This window comes from Thamnophis sirtalis, unplaced genomic scaffold (genome assembly GCF_051295495.1).
Source record: "Thamnophis sirtalis isolate CommonGarterSnake01/CBP01778 unplaced genomic scaffold, rThaSir2_p1.2 scaffold_11, whole genome shotgun sequence".
NCBI lineage: Eukaryota > Metazoa > Chordata > Lepidosauria > Squamata > Natricidae > Thamnophis > Thamnophis sirtalis.
The window spans coordinates 52200398-52218858 of record NW_028261391.1 but is presented as its reverse complement, the minus strand read 5'-3'; the positions used below and the strand labels follow the sequence as shown (position 1 = coordinate 52218858).

The window sequence follows — 18461 nt, the reverse complement described above, 5'->3', positions numbered from 1 at the left end:
ATTACTAAATTGATGGCAGCCTTGGAATTTTCTGCGGATGCCACTCTTAGTGCTGCCTAATTCGCCTCATGGGCTGTAGTCTCTAACGTGGCTTCCCGGCGTTTGCTGTGGCTTCGCCACTGGCAAGTGGATGTCAAATCCAAGTGGCGCCTTGCGTCCACACCCTTTAAAGGTGGGGCTCTGTTCGGGTCTGTTCTAGACCCCATCCTCATTGAGACTAGAGACAAGCGTAAGGTCCTCCCTTCCACTGCGGGCCATGCCAATAGGAGGCAACAGCCTTATAATAGGCGACAGCCCTTTCGGGCTGGGGACTCCGGATTCGCCCCTGCTCCCTATGTTCCACACTACAACAGGGGTTTCTCCCAGGCCCAGGATCGTGGTCAGGATCGCACGGGGGCTAGAGATAGGGGTCGCCAGCAGAACCAGACACAGCCTCAGGCTAGGAGGCCATTTCATGGAGGTGGAAACTGGTCCTTTCGGAGGTACCGGTGACTCATGAGGGGAGGAAGCCATTGGAGGGCGTCTCCTGGCCTTCACTCATCAGTGGGCGGAGACCACGTCTGACACCTGGGCCGTTCAGGTCGTGAGGCTGGGCCTCACTCTAGAATTTCTCGTCATTCCCCCAAGGCGATTCATCAAGTGTCCCGTACCCAGGTGTCCAACAAAGCGGCGCCTCATGGATGCCGAAATTCAGCACCTTCTCACCATCAGGGCTGTAGAGCCGATACCAAGGGGTCAGGAAGGGCTAGGATTTTACTCCATCTTGTTCCTTGTGCCCAAGAACTCAGGGGGATGGCGGGTCATCCTAGATTTGAAAAGGCTCAATCGGTACAAGTACCAAAAATTCAAAATGCAATCTCTCAAAAGTATATTGGCCTCCATCCGCCAAGGCGACATGATGACATCAGTCGATATCAAAGAGGTGTACCTCCATGTGCCCATCCATCTGGCACATTGGAAGTTCCTACGCTTCCAGTTCAATGGCCATCACTTTCAATACCGGGCCTTACCTTTTGGCCTGTCGTCGGCCCCGCACACATTCACCAAACTCCTGGCAGTCATGGCGGCTTCGCTTCGCTCGGTCCCAATACGAGTGAATTGTTATTTGGACGACATCTTGGTGCTGTCTCTGTCTCAGCACCAGGCCCTACACGATCTGCAGGTCACGATGGACTCGCTGCGCAGTCACGGTTTCGTCCTCAACCTCCCCAAGAGCCACTTGCAGCCAACCACATCGCTGCTCCACTTGGGGACCATCATCAATTCAGTGACGTGCGAACTCTCCCTGTCTCCAGAGAGGTGACAGAGCATCCAGCACCTGGCAAATCAAGTACTATCCCAGAGCTTCTTGCCATTGGCCATGCTGTCCAAACTGTTGGGGAAGATGATATCTTGTATCAACATGGTTCCCTGGGCCAGATTCCATGACGCCCACTTCAATGGTTCCTGCTTCCCTTCCAGAGGGCACACACCAGCCACTCCCAGACCAAGGTTCGACTCCCACACAAGCCACTCAGATCCCTTCATTGGTGGACGTCCTCCAAGCTCCTCCAAGGGTGCCCCTTCAGGGAACTGTACCACATCCAAATTATGACTGATGCCAGCCTGTTTGGATGGGGGCCCCATGCCCTGGACTGGGTGGCTCAGGGACGCTGGTCGAGTCAGGAGTCGAGTCAAACAGCATAAATTGGCTGGAGCTCTGCGCCATCCCCCTAGCCCTCCTGGAGTTTCGGGACATTGTATCACACAACCATGTGTTGGTCTTAACCAACAACGTTGCCTCCAAGGCCCATGTCAACCGCCAGGGGGGCACCCACTCCAAGGCCCTGATGTTGGAGGTGGAGAAGTTACATCGCTGGGCGGAGACCTCCTTATTGTCGATCCGAGCAGAGCACATCTCGGGTGTGGCCAATACACAGGCGGACTGGCTGAGCAGAGCCACCGTGGACCAACCGTAGTGGCAACTCCACCCCGACATCTTCCGGGAACTCTCTCGCCGGTTCGGCCTCCCCGAGGTGGATCTGTTTGCGCAGCCACACAACACGCAGCTCCCGTGCTTTTACACCAGGTACCAGGCTCCCGGGGTGAAGAGGGTGGATGCTCTACACAGTCCATGGCCGGCCGGCCTCCTCTACGCCTTTCCCCCTCTCCCGATCCTTCCGTCGGTCATCTAGAAGATCTTGACGGAACAGGCGGAAGTGCTGCTAGTGGCTCCAATGTGGTCCAGACAACCCTGGTACGCAGACCTCGTGCACCTGTCGGTATCCCGCCTGTGAAGGATTCCAGACGACCAGATCCAGCTCAACCAGGGGGCTCTCATCCACCTGAACTCCCAGCTCCTGCAGTTAGCCATGTGGCACGTGAGCGGGCTATTCTGACCGCCCTCCACTACTCGAGTAAAGTTATTGACACTATCCAGGTGGCCCGACGACCATCTACTACTCGTATTTTCGAGGCCACCTGGCAGGCATTCTGTAGGTGGTGCCGTCGCACCGGGACCGATCCCATCAAGGCTTCAGTACCTCAAGTTTTAGACTTTTTGCAATCGGGACTTGATAAGGGACTGGCGCCCAACACGCTTCACCGACAGGCCACGGCATTGTCCACGGTGATTGGGGGCGGTCAGGGCCGCTCCTTGTCCCAGCACTCACGAGTCAAGTCCTTCCTGAAAGGTGCAGCTAATCTACAGCCTCCGACTGTGCACCGTTATCCTACCTGGGATTTAACCTTGGTGCTCAGGGCACTCACATCTGCCCCGTTCGAGCCCATCCACTCCATCAGCATTTGGTTGCTGACTCTTAAGACGGTGTTCCTGGTGGCCATTACATCGGCCAGGAGGGTGTCGGAGTTGGCAGCCCTCTCTGTTCATGGGGATCTCTGCATTTTCCATCCTAACAGATGCTTCGTTTGGACCCGGCCTTCCTTCCGAAGGTCAATACGGTGTTCCACAGGGCTCAGGAACTCATCCTCCCAGACTTTTGCCCGCAGCCTTCCCATCCTCAGGAACGCCAGTGGCATCATTTGGATGTTCGTAGGACTCTCCGACGTTATGTGAAGCGTACGGCGTCGTTCAGAAGATTGGAGGCACTGTTTGTTTCCTTCCAGCCGTCGTCCATGGGACAGAAGGTGTCACATACTATCGGCCGTTGGTTGAAGACGTGCATCGCGCTGACATACGACAGCCATTCCCGACCGGTTCCCAGACGTATTACTCCTCATTCTATCAGGAGTGCAGCTACCACAGCAGCCTGGGCTATGCAAGCTTCGGTGGAAGAGATTTGCAGGGCGGCTACGTGGTCATCGCCTTCGCCATTTATTAGACACTACAAAGTTGATGTGTATGCCTCGGCTGAGGCCTCCTTTGGGCGGAGAGTGTTGCAAAGGGTTCTCTCTTCTGCAGAGGATCCTGACCAGCCTAGCTCCCGTCCTGGGACTTAATTGCTTTGGCATGTCCCATGATTGGATTCCCCAAGCAGCACACAGGAGAACGACCGTTGACTTACCTGAACGGTCCTTCTATGTGTGCTGCGAGGGGAATCCAAACCCGCCCGCAGTTTCGGCTGGCCAGGGCTTCCTCTTGACTCTGACTCTATGACTAATTTGCCTTTCTTCCCTGACTGGACTTTTCTGGACGTGACTTGCATACCTGCTCTGACTACGGCCATGAGTGACATTGACATACATCTTTCGACGGCTGACTTTGTGCAAAACTGACTTGGTCCAGTCAGAGGAGACGTGGTCAAAATTTACATACTCAGTCTCTAGGCTAATGGACAAAGTTAACCCATGATTGGATTCCCCTCGCAGCACACATAGAAGGTAAGTCAACAGTTGATTCACATGCTATTATACATTAAAAATTGGAAGAATTAAAAAGGGGAAAATATCAGTCTTACCAAATCTATCCATGCGTACGTGTACCTTTCAAAATTTGTTCATTATATAAAGCCCTAATTTGATTTGTTTTTATTATCCTGATTTATTCTGGTTAGTAAACCCAAATGTGTGGCTTGGTTTTTATACAACCCAAGGCAAGCATTTGTTTATTATCACTACCCTTTTAGTATTTTATGAGCTTATTCATTGTTTTCTGCATATGTTGGTACTTTTATGAGGCTTTTCTAGATGATAGGTTTTATAGTTTATAGAACCTTTCATGATTTATGCTTTTTCATACAATTGAAAAATGTAAGAAAAATAAATCAGTGGCAATATCTTCCTAATGATTCTTTGGACATTTTCAATCCCAGTTTGTTTTTAGCAACATGTTTGTCTTGGCTTTTAATGAATACATTAATTAATTATCATGTTTCCTTTTTATGTATTTGCAGCCATTAATTACTCTAGAAGGGAGTATCACATTTACCTTCTCTACAGAAGGTATGAACATAATCACAGTACAAGTTTCTGCAGGAAACACTATTCTGCAAGACACCAAAATGATTGCAGTATATGGTGAGCCCTATTTTTGTTCAGTCTTGTTTATTTATTCCTTAGGTTTCCGTGGCCATTTCCCCTTTGCTGTGTTCTTGGCTTGGAAAAAAGAACATAAGGACAAAACTATACAAGGAAACTATATGACAATCATATCAATCAAGAGCTTTGAAATTGAACTCATATATATTATCTTTTATAAGTTCAAGGATCTACTTATCCTTCACAAAATGCATTCTTTGTATTTCATAATAGATTTACACCCAGAGAAATTCTTATTTTTCAGCAACCCAGCACCTGGATCATATATTGAAACAGAAATAAACACATGATTTTGACTGAGACCTACACTTTGAATTTTTATAAATTACCTTCAGTCAGCATTTTTGTTGACACGGTGAAATCACCAGGAAAAGGTTTAAGGGACAAAGAAACAAATCAAGATTCGTACATCAGACCTTATGTTGACCAAAAACTGTGAGGAGAATCAGAATTTTTGTGCAGTTTCCAAAAATGATCAGGAGACCTCATATGGCTTGTGGATCACAGTAGCTCTCTTTTTAATAGCTCATTCTATGTTCTGTTAGAGCTTCTTTAGTGCTGCAGTAAACTTGATAGTTCTCTTATATGAGGAACCTAAATATTTTTGCCACAGGAAAGAGAATTGGTATAAGACTAATTTTGCTCTCTGAGAAAAATTCAGTGCAGAAAAGCTGCACTAAGTATTTCTTTGTAACACAAAGCTTTATTCTGTCATATCACAGACACACCAGGCAATTTAGTCAACAAAATATATAACCAAAACCAAAGAATCCCTGATAAAATCTCGTTCTTAATTAACTTGAAAAAATATAACCCCAATTAATAGCAACAGGACTTAGACTTATATACCATTTCACAGTGTTTTACAGCCCTCTCTAAGCAGTTTACAGAGTCAGTGTATTGCCCCCAACAATTTGGGTCCTCATTTTACCAACCTCAGAGGGATGAAAGGCTGAGTCAACCTTGAGCCTCTCAGAATCAAACTCCTGGAGTGAGCAGTGAGTTACCCTGATGGCTCTGGTTAGTTAAAATTTACTCAAAATAAAAATGGCATTCCTCACTTAAAGATAGAGATAGAATTAGGGAGAGAGAGAGAGATAGCATTAGATTAAGTAACTGGGTGATCTAATACAGGTGTGTCAAATCCCTGTCGTCACATCATCACGTGATGTATCATGACATTTGCCCCCTTTGCTAAAATGGGGGTGGGGTGATCAGTGCATGATGTATCTGGCCTGCGGGCCATGAGTTTGACACCCCTTATCTAATAGAACCAGGAATACTCTTGATATAAATTATCCCCTAGAAGAACAGATTCTGTCCTGACAGAATATCCAGGTCTCAATATGATTGTAAGAGATTCAAATTAACTCTTTCCTCTATATGCTAAAGCTAAAGGTCCTCTACTGTCTCCAAACACTTTCCTCAAATGGAAATTTGGGAGGCTGAGCTATATTTCTTTAAAATAGCTAGGATGAAAGATGGTCTCTGCAGAAGCATTAATAGCATAGCTTAGTTCAAAGTAGGTATGTAATTCCTTCCACTAACCTGGAGAATAATTCCCCCCCTCCACTCCCTTCACTGAATTTATCCCTCAACAGGTTTGAGAATCTGTAAGTATAAGACAGTAGAAAAATACACATACTTTCATCACCACCACCACATACTTTTGAATATGGGTATGTTCAATCACAACTATTGTGTTATTCAGTTCAAGAGAATCTTTAGTAGGAATGTTAGCTTACTGGCACATCCCTGAATCTCTTGCTACAGACAGAAGTAAGATCAGCCAGATAAAGGGTTGACCTCAACACATTCATTCATTTTTGTTACCGTATATTCATCTATCTGTGTATAATTTCAAGTGCTGAGCACATTATATCTCTTAAATCCCCACTCAGTTTCCTCATTCTTTACAGCACTGCTTTAAAGTAATTGCCATGCTGCTTGTCTTATTTTGAGGGATGTTTTCAAGTGTTTCATTTGAATCCTTTCAAAATGCAAACAACCTAATTGCTTTACAAGCTGTCTGTATTTGGAGGAATACTGAAGAAAACACACAAATATACCAAACTACCATATGTGTTTGAAGACATGTAAATGAAGATTTTGTCTAGATTCTTTTTTTAAACCTCCCTCGTAACTTGGTTCATAGAGCACTAACGCTTAATCAGCTGATTACCAATAAGGCTTCAGATTTATCTTCATTTAGAAATTGTTTTGGGTCAGTGCAAAGTTGGAAATGGTTTAATCAGTAGGATTTATACAGAAAGCACTTTAAGTGCATAAGTCATTGGTTATTGGTTATGTCTGCAGACTTTTTAAATGTGTTCGCTTTCTAAAATGGGCACAAAGTACAGTTATAGCATTACAGTTTGTTAAATATAGTGGAAAGATGAACATTTAGGAGCTTTTTCTATAGTGAATTTCTCTTCTTTCTCCTCTCTTTCTTGCTCAGCTGTGATTATGTGGACCATTGCAATATAGATAGTCCTTACAACTTACAACAGTTCACCTAGTGACGGTTCAAAGTTACAACAGCACTGAAAAAAGTGATTTATTACCGTTTTCCACATGACCATTGCAGCATCCCCAAGGTCACTTGAAATTCAGACACAGCAGCTGATATTTTTGATGTTTGCAGTGTCACGGGGTCATGTGATCACCATTGTGACCTTCTGATAGGCAAAGTCAGCGGGAAAGCCAGATTCACTTAACAGTCATGTTACTATTTTAACAACTGCAACGATTCATTTAACAATTGCAGCAAGATAAGTCATAAAAAATTGGGACAAAATTCACTTAATAACTGTCTCACTTAGCAACTGAAATGTTGATTATGATCGTAAGTCGAGGACTGCCTGTACTTTAAAAAGATACCTTTGATATCTTTCACTATATAATCCTTTAAAATAGGCCAACGTTCTTTCAAATGACCTTTTTTCCATTAGACATTTGTAGTTGAACTCTGAGTGACTAATTCAGAAATAATGACCATATTGCATCCTAGGGACCTTTAGTTGGTGATTTAGGCATAAACTAAACTAGCTATAGTATAGGGCAGTGGTTCTCAACCTTTCCAATGCCGCGACCCTTTAATACAGTTCCTCTTGTTATGGTGACCCCCAATTATAGAGGAGCAGTGTCTCGGTTCCTAAGACCATCGAAAATATGTGTTTTCCGATAGTCTTAAGCGACCCCTGTGAAAGGGTCATTCGACCCCCAAAGGGATCCCGACCCACAGGTTGAGAACCACTGGTATAGGGCCTCACAATCTGCAGGGTCTCACAAAAGTTTACACTATCAGTTTTTTTTTACTATGACAACAAGTTCATTTTTACTTATGTTAATAAAAAATGACTGATTACTTATTTTGTCAGCATTTTTGTCTGTATATTAAAAATATTTTTAAAATTACACTTAAACAGACTATATCATTAACTATGACAGAAATCCAGTGAGGCAAATGATAAATATGTAATCAGTAAATGCATTCATTTGAAGTTAATTTGTATTTTCCACTTTAAATACTTTGCTATTAAATAATTAAAAGGCAAACCATTTTGCCTTTTATGTTTTCAATTTTTTTGTGGTGATCCAAGATTGACTTTTGGTATGCATATTTGTGATATCTTGTGTAACTTCTTAACAAAGGGCTTAGGGCCTCAAAAAGTCTAATTTCAGCAGTGATAGATATTTGGGGGAATTTATTAAATAGAATTTAAAATATCAATGTGCTCCTCTTTGCCTAAATGTATACTGATTTAATATGAGCACCATTGAATAGCCTGAGATTCTCTGGTTTTTTTCCTTTCCGTTTCACTCTTTCTTTTTCTTCCTTCTAGAGCATTTTCAGTCTTTACGTCTTTCGTTTTCTCCAAATCTGGATGACTACAATCCAGATATTCCTGAATGGAGACGGGACATTGGTCATGTCATCAAGACAGTTCTAGTTGAGGTAAAAAAAAGTTCCCATATTTTATTATCTTTCCCAAATTGCTTTGAAAGGAGCATTTAGAAGAGTCTGGATCCAATTTAAGAAACAAGCATGATTTATAGGAATACTGCTTCCACTTATCAGATTAATATAAACAATTCTCATACATTTAATTTCAGATTTTTTTTAAAAAAATTGTGTGTATGTGTGTGTGTATTGTGAAGCCTTACAATAGATGCCTAGGTCTCACATCATTGTAATCGTGTTCTTATGTGGCATGCTAAAAATGGAGTTGTATTTCTTTTTACTAGCTGAACATTTAAAATATATAGTTTGGTGTCTTTATCTTGTATTCCTATCTTTTTGTGCAGTCTAACATTTTGTCCATACGGATCATTGCAGTCTGCCCTGTGCCTGTGTTATATGATCATATAATCATTAATCATCCTTCATCATCCTTTCTCATTGTCATTGTGCAAAATGACACAGATCAAGGGATGATAGGACCATTGTGCTAAATACACTTGTGGAATCAATCCATATATTCTGTATTACTAATTATCTATAAAAGTCTGAAATTTTAACTCTGAATAGTTTTCAAGTGTTGAAGTGTAGAAAAAAAATTTCTTGTCAGGATGCAAGCAATATGATGGTACAAAATTTGGATGTCATAGTTAAGACATAAAGAATGGCTTAACATGGGCTACCATGTTTGGATTCACCATGATTTTAAGCCTGAGCAAAATGAGCCATGATGGTCCAATGGTTAGAATGCAGTATTGCAGGCTAATTCTGCTGACTGCAGGCTGCCAGCAGTTTGGCACTTCAATTCTCACCGGATCAAGGTTGACTCAGTCTTCCATCCTTCCGAGGTCGGTAAAATGAGGACCCAGATTGTTGGGGGCAATAGGCTGACTCTGTAAACTGCTTAGAGAGGATTATAAAGCACAGAGAAATCGTATATGTCTAAGCGCTATTGCTAATCTTTATTCATGTCATTCATGTTCATTAATTAATTTTCTTTGCAGATAGTTTTAAACTGTATATTTTTAAGTCCCCAAAACCAGCAATCAAATTTACCACTGTCAATGATTCTCTGCTGTGAAATGCCTATAGGAGGGGGAATATAATGCTTATCAAAAAAACTGGAAAATGGATTTTCTTGGTGGAAGATGTAGATGCATAAGAGCCGCGGTGGCTCATTAAATATAGTGTTAAATGTTAAAAAAAATGTTAAATGTTGGAATGATGGGATATAAATTAAAATAAAATAAACTATTTGTATTAATAGTCAGTAAATTTAGAAAAAAATATAATACAAGACAAGTTTCAAGTTTATTTTAGCTGCAGAGACAGAAATGTGAATGTCAGTCTAAACTTTTCTTTTCCCCATATTAGGCAACAATCATTTCCAGTGAACATATTTTGGTAGCAATCTTGCCAGGGTTACCCACCTCAGCTGAACTCTTTATTTTGCCCTATAAGAATACCAATGGAGAAAGTAAAGAAACAGCTGAAGATCTGCAACAGGTATCTGATTCTTGTTGGTTTCTTTTAGCTTACATAATAATGTTGACCTGTTAAGAAATTTACATTAAGCATTTCTGGAAAGTAGAGATCACACACATCTCACATTAATATTAATTTATAGCCATTTTATTTACTTGCATTATTCATGAGTCTATAACCTTTCAGTTTTCTCTAAATTGTTCCTGCAGTCACTGAATAAGTACATATTAACAAATTTAAAGCAGACAAAGTAAAGGCTCAGGATTTTATAGTGTTAATAACCCAGGCTCTATCAATAGCAACTGATGTCCTTATCATCTTAAGGATGGATTACAGCAATATTCAGTTCTTGGGGTTCCTTGGAAGACCACATGGAACATTCACTGTGTAGAATGAAGCTACTTGTTTGCTGGAAGACGATAGCCACTTTAGAGAGTTACTCCTATGTTTCGGTCACTGCAATTTAAATCAATAGAGTTCAGTTGGTTTTAACCTGTAAATCATGGTTTCGATTCAGGTTTTCTTATGTGGATCTAATCAACCTTAGAATCTTCAGATTAAATAACAACAGTTTATTTCAAAGCATCTATCTTTTTTGTGGGGAGGGGGAGGAAATGAAAAAAAATAGTTGAAATTTTAGGTTTTAATGTAACAATTTCTATTGTAGCACCATTTCTATTTTTATTAGTATCATACATTTTGTAAGACAGGATGAATGGAAGTTTTTGACTTCAAAAAGAATTACTACACACAAATAAATACATTTTTGATTGAGGATTTTTGTAACATGACGCGGGATGTAAAAGTAGACTTCACATTTTATGGTAGAAAATCTCCAAAGAAAAAAAGCTGACACATTTTGATTTATATTCTAAAGATTTCTAACCCAGAAAGCTTTTCATGTTTACTGACTCTTTATTACTTTAGAGAAGTGACAATGACGGTCTTCCCAGTTTCTGATATTTTTTATATAGTTTTGGTAGAAAGGGATAATTTCTTCTCTTGTAAGTCTGTAAGTCTGCAAAGCCCTAATATTAAATTTCTCATTAATGCAAATATATTTCATTTGAGTAATGAATCAGTTTATTGCATACATGCTTAATCAGCTGGCCAGTTTTACTTTTAATGACTTTGAACTCTAATAATGATAAATTAATTGTTTAAAATCCTTCTAACTAAGATTATAGTTTTTTGGATGCCAGCTCTAATATTTTTACAATATTTGGGTAATTGTCCTGCAGTCATGCATATCGTACATGCAAAGGCCTAATACCAAGAAGTGGTGGTTCCTTTATAGGCTGGTATTCCTTTATAGAACAGCTATTTGATTTTGGATGTTCTGGGAAAGCCCCACTACGATTCAACTGACTAAAATATTTTTTTCTAAAATTTTGGGCCCTCATAATTTCTGACACACAAATCTTATATTCAGGCCAAATCCAGAGGAGTTCAGTCTGTTCTTTAAATCACTTTAGGTTTTTTAGAACGGGGTTGATATTTCTGCTCAGCATTCAGAACAATACTTATTAAAAATATTAGAATATCTCTAGTGATTTTAGTCCTTCTTTATCCCATATCAGATTTTTATGAGACATTAACCATGTGGATAACTTTTACCCTGAAAGGTATAGTATTTAAACATTTTTTTAAAAATAAATATACAATAATAATAATAATAATAATAATAATAATAATAATAATATTTAAAAGAAACTCAAGAACATCTATTAATCGAAGTAAAGAACAAAAATCTACTGAAGGTCCAACAGACGAAACAAGAATACAGAAAAGATGTGATAAAATCAAGAATGGAGAGTTGGCAGAACAAAGCACTGCATGGCCAATTTCTGGAAAAAATAAAAGATAAAGTGGACAGTGAACAAACTTGGTTATGGTTAACAACAGGTACATTAAAAAAAGAAACAGAGTCACTAATCCTGGCTGCGCAAGAACAAGCTATCCGCACAAATGCCATTAAGGCTAAAATCGAAAAATCCTCTGATGATGCCAAATGCAGACTTTGCAAAGAAGCTGATGAAACTGTTGATCACATACTCAGCTGCTGTAAAAAAATCACGCAGACTGATTATAAATTGCGGCACAATTCAGTAGCACAAATGATCCATTGGAATTTGTGCAAAAATTATAATATTAAAACAGCAACAAACTGGTGGGAACATCAGCCTGAAAAAGTCACTGAAAATGAGATGGTCAAGATCTTGTGGGATTTTCGCATACAAACAGATAAAATACTGGCGCATAATACACCAGACATCACACTGGTTGAGAAAAACAAGGTCACAATCATAGACATCGCAATACCAGGTGATAGCAGGGTAGCTGAGAAGGAACATGAAAAAATCGCAAAATACCAGGACTTAAAAATTGAAATTCAACGACTACGGCACAAACCAGCAGTGGTAATTCCAGTGGTAATTGGCACGCTATTCCAAAAGCACTGGAATTACATTTAAAACAATTAAACAATTAAAAATTGACAAAATCACCATTGGTCAAATGCAAAAAGCCGCACTGCTTGGATCTGCACGCATATTACGAAAATACGTTACGACATCCTAGGCCCCTGGGTGGGGCCCGACTAGTAACCAATGCCAAATCCGGCGAAACAACTGGCCGCTGTGATACAATTGTATAATAATAATAATAATAATAATAATAATAACAACAACAACAACAACAACAACAACAACAACAACAACCAGAAAAACAGGCCACAGTTGAATTCTGGAAAAAAATGTGGGAAAATGCAAAGGACTACAACAAGGAAGCAAAGTGGATACATGACTTTGAGAAAAGCATTGGCAACAAACAAATGCAAGTATTAGAAATAACAACTGAGATGGTCAAAAATCGAGTTAAAAAGGTAAAGAATTGGACATCACCTGGAAAGGACCAATTACATGGTTTCTGGCTCAAATATCTGACCAGTTTACATGCAATATTGGCCAGGCAACTGAATGAAATTTTACAAAAGGGCCAAATTGATGAATGGTTGACAACTGGAAAAACATACTTGATTCAGAAAGATGCAACTAAAGGAACAACACCTGAAAACTACAGACCAATAATATGCTTGCCAACAACCTTCAAATTACTCACAGGCATTATTGCAGATAACATGATGGATTATTTGGAAACAAACAACATCTTGCCAATAGAGCAAAAAGGCAACAAAAGAAGGAGCAGGGGCACAAAAAATCAGCTCCTAATTGATAAAATGATATTAGAAAATTGTAAGAACAGAAAAACGAACTTGAATATGGTCTGGATTGATTACAAAAGGGCATTTGACTCACTGCCACATAGTTGGATCATAAAATGCTTAGAAACAACTGGCATTAGCAAAAATATTACATCCTTTACTGAAAAGGCGATGAAACAATGGAGAACTGAATTAGCAGTAGGGAATGAGATCTACGGAATGGTTAATATCAAGCGAGGAATTTTCCAGGGTGATTCACTTTCACCTCTTCTCTTCATCATCGCAATGATCCCACTATCAGTAATCTTAAAAAAAAAATGAAATTAGGCTACCAAACAGCCAAAGAAGCTGAAAAAAATTCGCATTTACTATATATGGATGATTTGAAACTCTATGGAAAGTCAGAAATAGAAATCCAATCATTGACAAACACAGTCCGAGTATTCAGCACCGATATTTCAATGCAGTTTGGCATTGAAAAATGCGCCACTGTATCCATAAAAAAGGGCAAAATCACTGCATGTGAGGGAATTGAAATGCCCAATGGCCAATTAATTAAATGCAAAGAAAATGAAGCCTACAAATACTTAGGCATTCTGCAGTTGGATAACATCAAGCATGGAGAAGTAAAAACTGTTGTCAGGCGAGAGTACACCAACAGAGTTAAGAAAATTTTGAAATCTAAATTGAATGGTGGAAATACAATCAAGGCCATAAATACCTGGGCAATACCAGTTATAAGATACACAGCTGGTATAGTTAACTGGACACAAGCTGATTTGGACATTTTGGACCGAAAAACCAGGAAACTAATGACAATGCACTACAGTTTACATCCACGTGGTGATACTGATAGACTGTATCTGCCCCGAAAATCAGGTGGCAGAGGATTATTACAAGTGAAGCAAACAGTTGAAGAAGAAAAACATGCACTGGCTGATTATTTAAAAGAAAGTCAAGAACATCTATTAATTGAAATAAAGAACAAAAAACTACTGAAGACCCAACAGACAAAACAAGAATACAGAAAAGATGTGATAAAACCAAGAATGGAGAGTTGGCAGAACAAAGCACTGCATGGCCAATTTCTGGAAAAAATAAAAGATAAAGTGGACAGTGAACAAACTTGGTTATGGTTAACAACAGGTACATTAAAGAAAGAAACAGAGTCACTAATCCTGGCTGCGCAAGAACAAGCTATCCGCACAAATGCCATTAAGGCCAAAATTGAAAAATCCTCTGATGATGCCAAATGCAGACTTTGCAAAGAAGCTGATGAAACTGTTGATCACATACTCAGCTGCTGTAAAAAAATCGCGCAGACTGATTATAAATTGCGGCACAATTCAGTAGCGCAAATGATCCATTGGAATTTGTGCAAAAATTTTAATATTAAAACTGCAACAAACTGGTGGGAACATCAGCCTGAAAAAGTCACCGAAAATCAGATGGTCAAGATCTTGTGGGATTTCCGTATACAAACGGACAAAATACTGGTGCATAATACACCAGACATCACACTGGTTGAGAAAAACAAGGTTACAATCATAGATATTGCAATACCAGGTGATAGCAGGGTTGCCGAGAAGGAACATGAAAAAATCGCAAGATACCAGGACTTAAAAATCGAAATTCAACGACTATGGCACAAACCAGCAGTGGTAATTCCAGTGGTAATTGGCACACTGGGTGCTATTCCAAAAGCACTGGAATTACATTTAAAACAGTTAAAAATTGACAAAATCACCATCAGTCAAATGCAAAAAGCCGCACTGCACGCATATTACGAAAATACATTACGACGTGCTAGGCCCCTGGGTGGGGCCCGACTAGTAACCAATGCCAAATCCGGCGAAACAACTGGCCGCTGTGATACAATTGTATAATAATAATAATAATAATAATAATAATAATAATAATAATAATAATAATAATAATAATAATAATAATAATAATAATAGAAGGAGAAGAAGAGGAGGAGGAAGAGGAAGAAGAAGGGTTATTCATAGTGAAGAAAATATATGTCACTGAAAATGGCAATAATCCGATTTTTCAACTGAAATAAGATTATCTGTATTTAAACATTTTCAGTTTAGCTGCAAACTTAAGTGTACCAGCAGTGGCACAAGCTCAAAACTTTAAAGTTTCTTTGTTGATGATGAGCATATAAAATTTATCACTCATGAACCTGTACAAGAATATGTCAAGCACTGTTTTGTTGCTGATATGCATTTTATACTTAACAAACTTGTTATCAGTTCGAGGCTGATGATAGACAATATTTAGCTGGATTAATTGGGTATTGTGTACCATATTTACCAGTTTCTCCAGATAGTTAAATACAGTATATAAGATCTCCAAAATGCCATAATTTAAGTCTGGTTATTTGTGCCATGAGTGAAACGTCTGGGTTAAATTATCCAATGATTCATTCTTATTATTATTTTGGATTTTTTTTTAGCAGATGTAATAGTACATAGGAAAACCTTGGGAAATGGGCAAAGAGATACTACTTAGGGAACTATTAGGTAAGAAACATCATAATCCCCAGCTGCATAATAAGTACTATGTAGTGGGGGGGGGGAATTTCAGACTTGCAAGATTGATGTCAGCCTTCCCACTATGTTATCTCTCCCAGGTAAATCATCCAGGAAACAGGACTAGATTAACTAATTTTATTTTATTTTAAGCCTACTTTAACTGATCCTTGCAAGTCTAAAGTACAGATGTCCTGCTGTCAGTTTTAATTGCTTGATACATTAGGGCAGATCCTTCCTAATTTTTTCTTTGTTCAGCCACTGATAGTTCCTGCCTCTCTTGTCTGGTTTATCATCAACTCTTCTCCTTGTTCCCTAAGGTCCTCCCTACATTCCATTACACAGATAGTCCAGACAGGAAACATGACCAAATAAAGTAACCCTACTTTATTGTAAAGCTACATTAACAGAAACTTGCAGGTCTTAAATTTCTCCTACTGTCATCTTTACAGCTTGATAATGTAGGGAGAGTTAGTTCTGAACCTCTTGCTTCACCCATTATGTTATGCTATCTCTTGCCTGACCATTCTCAAAGCAGCATCTATTTACTCAGTCTCCTAAGGTCTTTCCCACATACAAATACAACAGTCCTTGGTATTCTCAGAGTCTTCTCCAATAACAATGTTCAAAAGTGTCAATACTCTTTCCAGCTTGCTTCTTCAAAGTCCAGCCCCTCATACCTTCTCACACAAGCCAAATGCAGAAAGATTCCGTTAAATCAGACTAAAATCACCCTAGTTCATTGTTGCCTGATGTTGAAGTTTATATTCAGTAGCCAGAACAATACATATTAAAAGTATTATAATATCTATGGTGATTTTATTTCTCCTTTATCCCAGTTGAGATTCCTATGGTACATTAAACATGAGAATAACTTTTTCACCCTGAAAGACATAGTTTTAAACAGGTTTTATTCCTATTGAATTGGTGAATGCGTCCTAATGATCTTATAAACTTCCTATTGAAGCAGCTTCCATCTGACATAAAAACACAGTCCTGACTTTATAGCACTAACCTTAGTTTATTATATAAGCCACAACATTAGCTCATTCATTTTGCTGACGTCTCTAATCCAGGATTTACAATGAAAATTCTGTGTTTATTTAGCATTTTAAATCAAAGCAAGACTTCGTATTCAAAAGCAGAAGGAATGAAGTCACCCACTATATTACAATGCTCCAGAGACCAGTCTGATAAATCCAATAATCATATAAGTAAAATATGGTCAGAAAAGAAGAAAATTGTATAAGGGGATTTGAATGAGAGAAAAGTCTATTTTACGCTTTGCCATCCTATAGAAAGAGTTAATTGTTATGAATTTCTAAGTCCATCGTTTGAACTGCTAGAGTTCAACATCACCACACCACTAATTAAAGTGTGCTGGATTTATAAGTGGACATAGCTGTAGGGGTTCTATATGCCAAGCAGTGAAAATTAGAAGGCACAACAGCTTTTAAAAACTAAGACCAATATTATACTCCAGTGGCTCCACTGATGAATGTGCACATGAAGAAGCAGAAAGGTGGGGGTGTTCCAAATTTGCATTTGAAATTGTAGTATTATTCTGAATGACACAAAAATAAAACAGCCTGAAGCCAGGCAAATCATATCAAGAACGTCATAAGGATGAGGATGTAAACTTTGAACTGGGTGCCTTAGTTTGTCAAAGGAGTCTCGGGAACTTTTCTTTCGTATCAGGGTAATTTGATTACATTAAGGGATGGGCTATCCAGTCCCATGCCAATGTCTTAGGTACTCATTTTGTTTCTTGCATATTGATTCATTATCATCCCACTCTGTGGATTTTTAAAAATGCATGAAAGTCTTGTTTTTAGAAATACTTTACCCTAAATTATGATTTTATATGTATTTATTCAGCTAGAGTTTCCATTTTATTCTCATTTTGCCACTTTTTAAAGTCAAGACCTACAATGCAATACATGACAATGACATATCAAAGAACTTAGCGATGTGAAAACCAAGAAAAATGAATTTGTCTTATAAAGAAGAATATGAAGAACAGCGGGGTTACAATAAATTCTCATGTCAAAGTTACAATTTAGTGTAGCAGGAAGTGTGAAAGTCAATCCTTGTGGCACAGAGGAAAAGCAGCTTTCAGCAAGACACTAGAGGGCAGCATTGCACCTTTCCCTGTGAATTCAGGCTCTTGTACATCCACATACAACCTTACTTCATTCATTTTATAACCTAATTACACTGGATTGGATTATCATCACATTGAAATTCATATTGAAACCAATGGCTGAATATGACAAATCTGCTGTTGACATTTTGTTCAGAATTCACAAAACATGAAGTATGTTTTTAAAACTTGAGATCTTGACTAAACCTATTATTCATTTTTGAAGTTTCTACATGTCCGTGAACATTTACTTCTGTTTATTTAAGTGCAAGAAAGGTTGCCTAATTGTATCTGATTTCAAACCTCATTGTTCCGGACTGCAATATAAACAAAAGGCTTTTTCTAATAATACATTCTTTTTGCTATGTATCATATTTTTGATGTGTCCTTCTATCATTGTTACGACTGTATCCATGGTAAGCATCATGCAGTATTTTCCAGCAAACAGTGCAGGGCCACTTTTAACTGTAGTCCCAATTAACACTTTTAGGATGGCATGGGTCACAATGAATATGGTAATGGACAATTAAATACATAGGGGCAGAGCCAGAATTTTAGATATACAATAGTTCTTTCTTTTTTAATTGTTTTTAAATGGACTAAATCTATCTAGGGCTTGTAGTACAGTTTTTATAT

At 39.0% G+C, this 18461-nt stretch overlaps 1 protein-coding gene across 3 annotated transcripts in view; it reads left to right on the top strand.

The window, feature by feature from the left end:
* The window catches only part of LOC106537730 (VPS10 domain-containing receptor SorCS1), a 565787-nt gene that overhangs the window by 534092 nt on the left and 13234 nt on the right, over positions 1–18461 (top strand). For all 3 annotated transcript variants that reach the window (XM_087725812.1, XM_087725810.1, XM_087725813.1), the window contains exons 21-23: positions 4332–4455; positions 8322–8434; positions 9812–9943. In XM_087725812.1, the coding sequence (XP_087581938.1) occupies positions 4332–4455; positions 8322–8434; positions 9812–9943 (369 nt within the window). The remainder of the gene's footprint in view (positions 1–4331; positions 4456–8321; positions 8435–9811; positions 9944–18461) is intronic.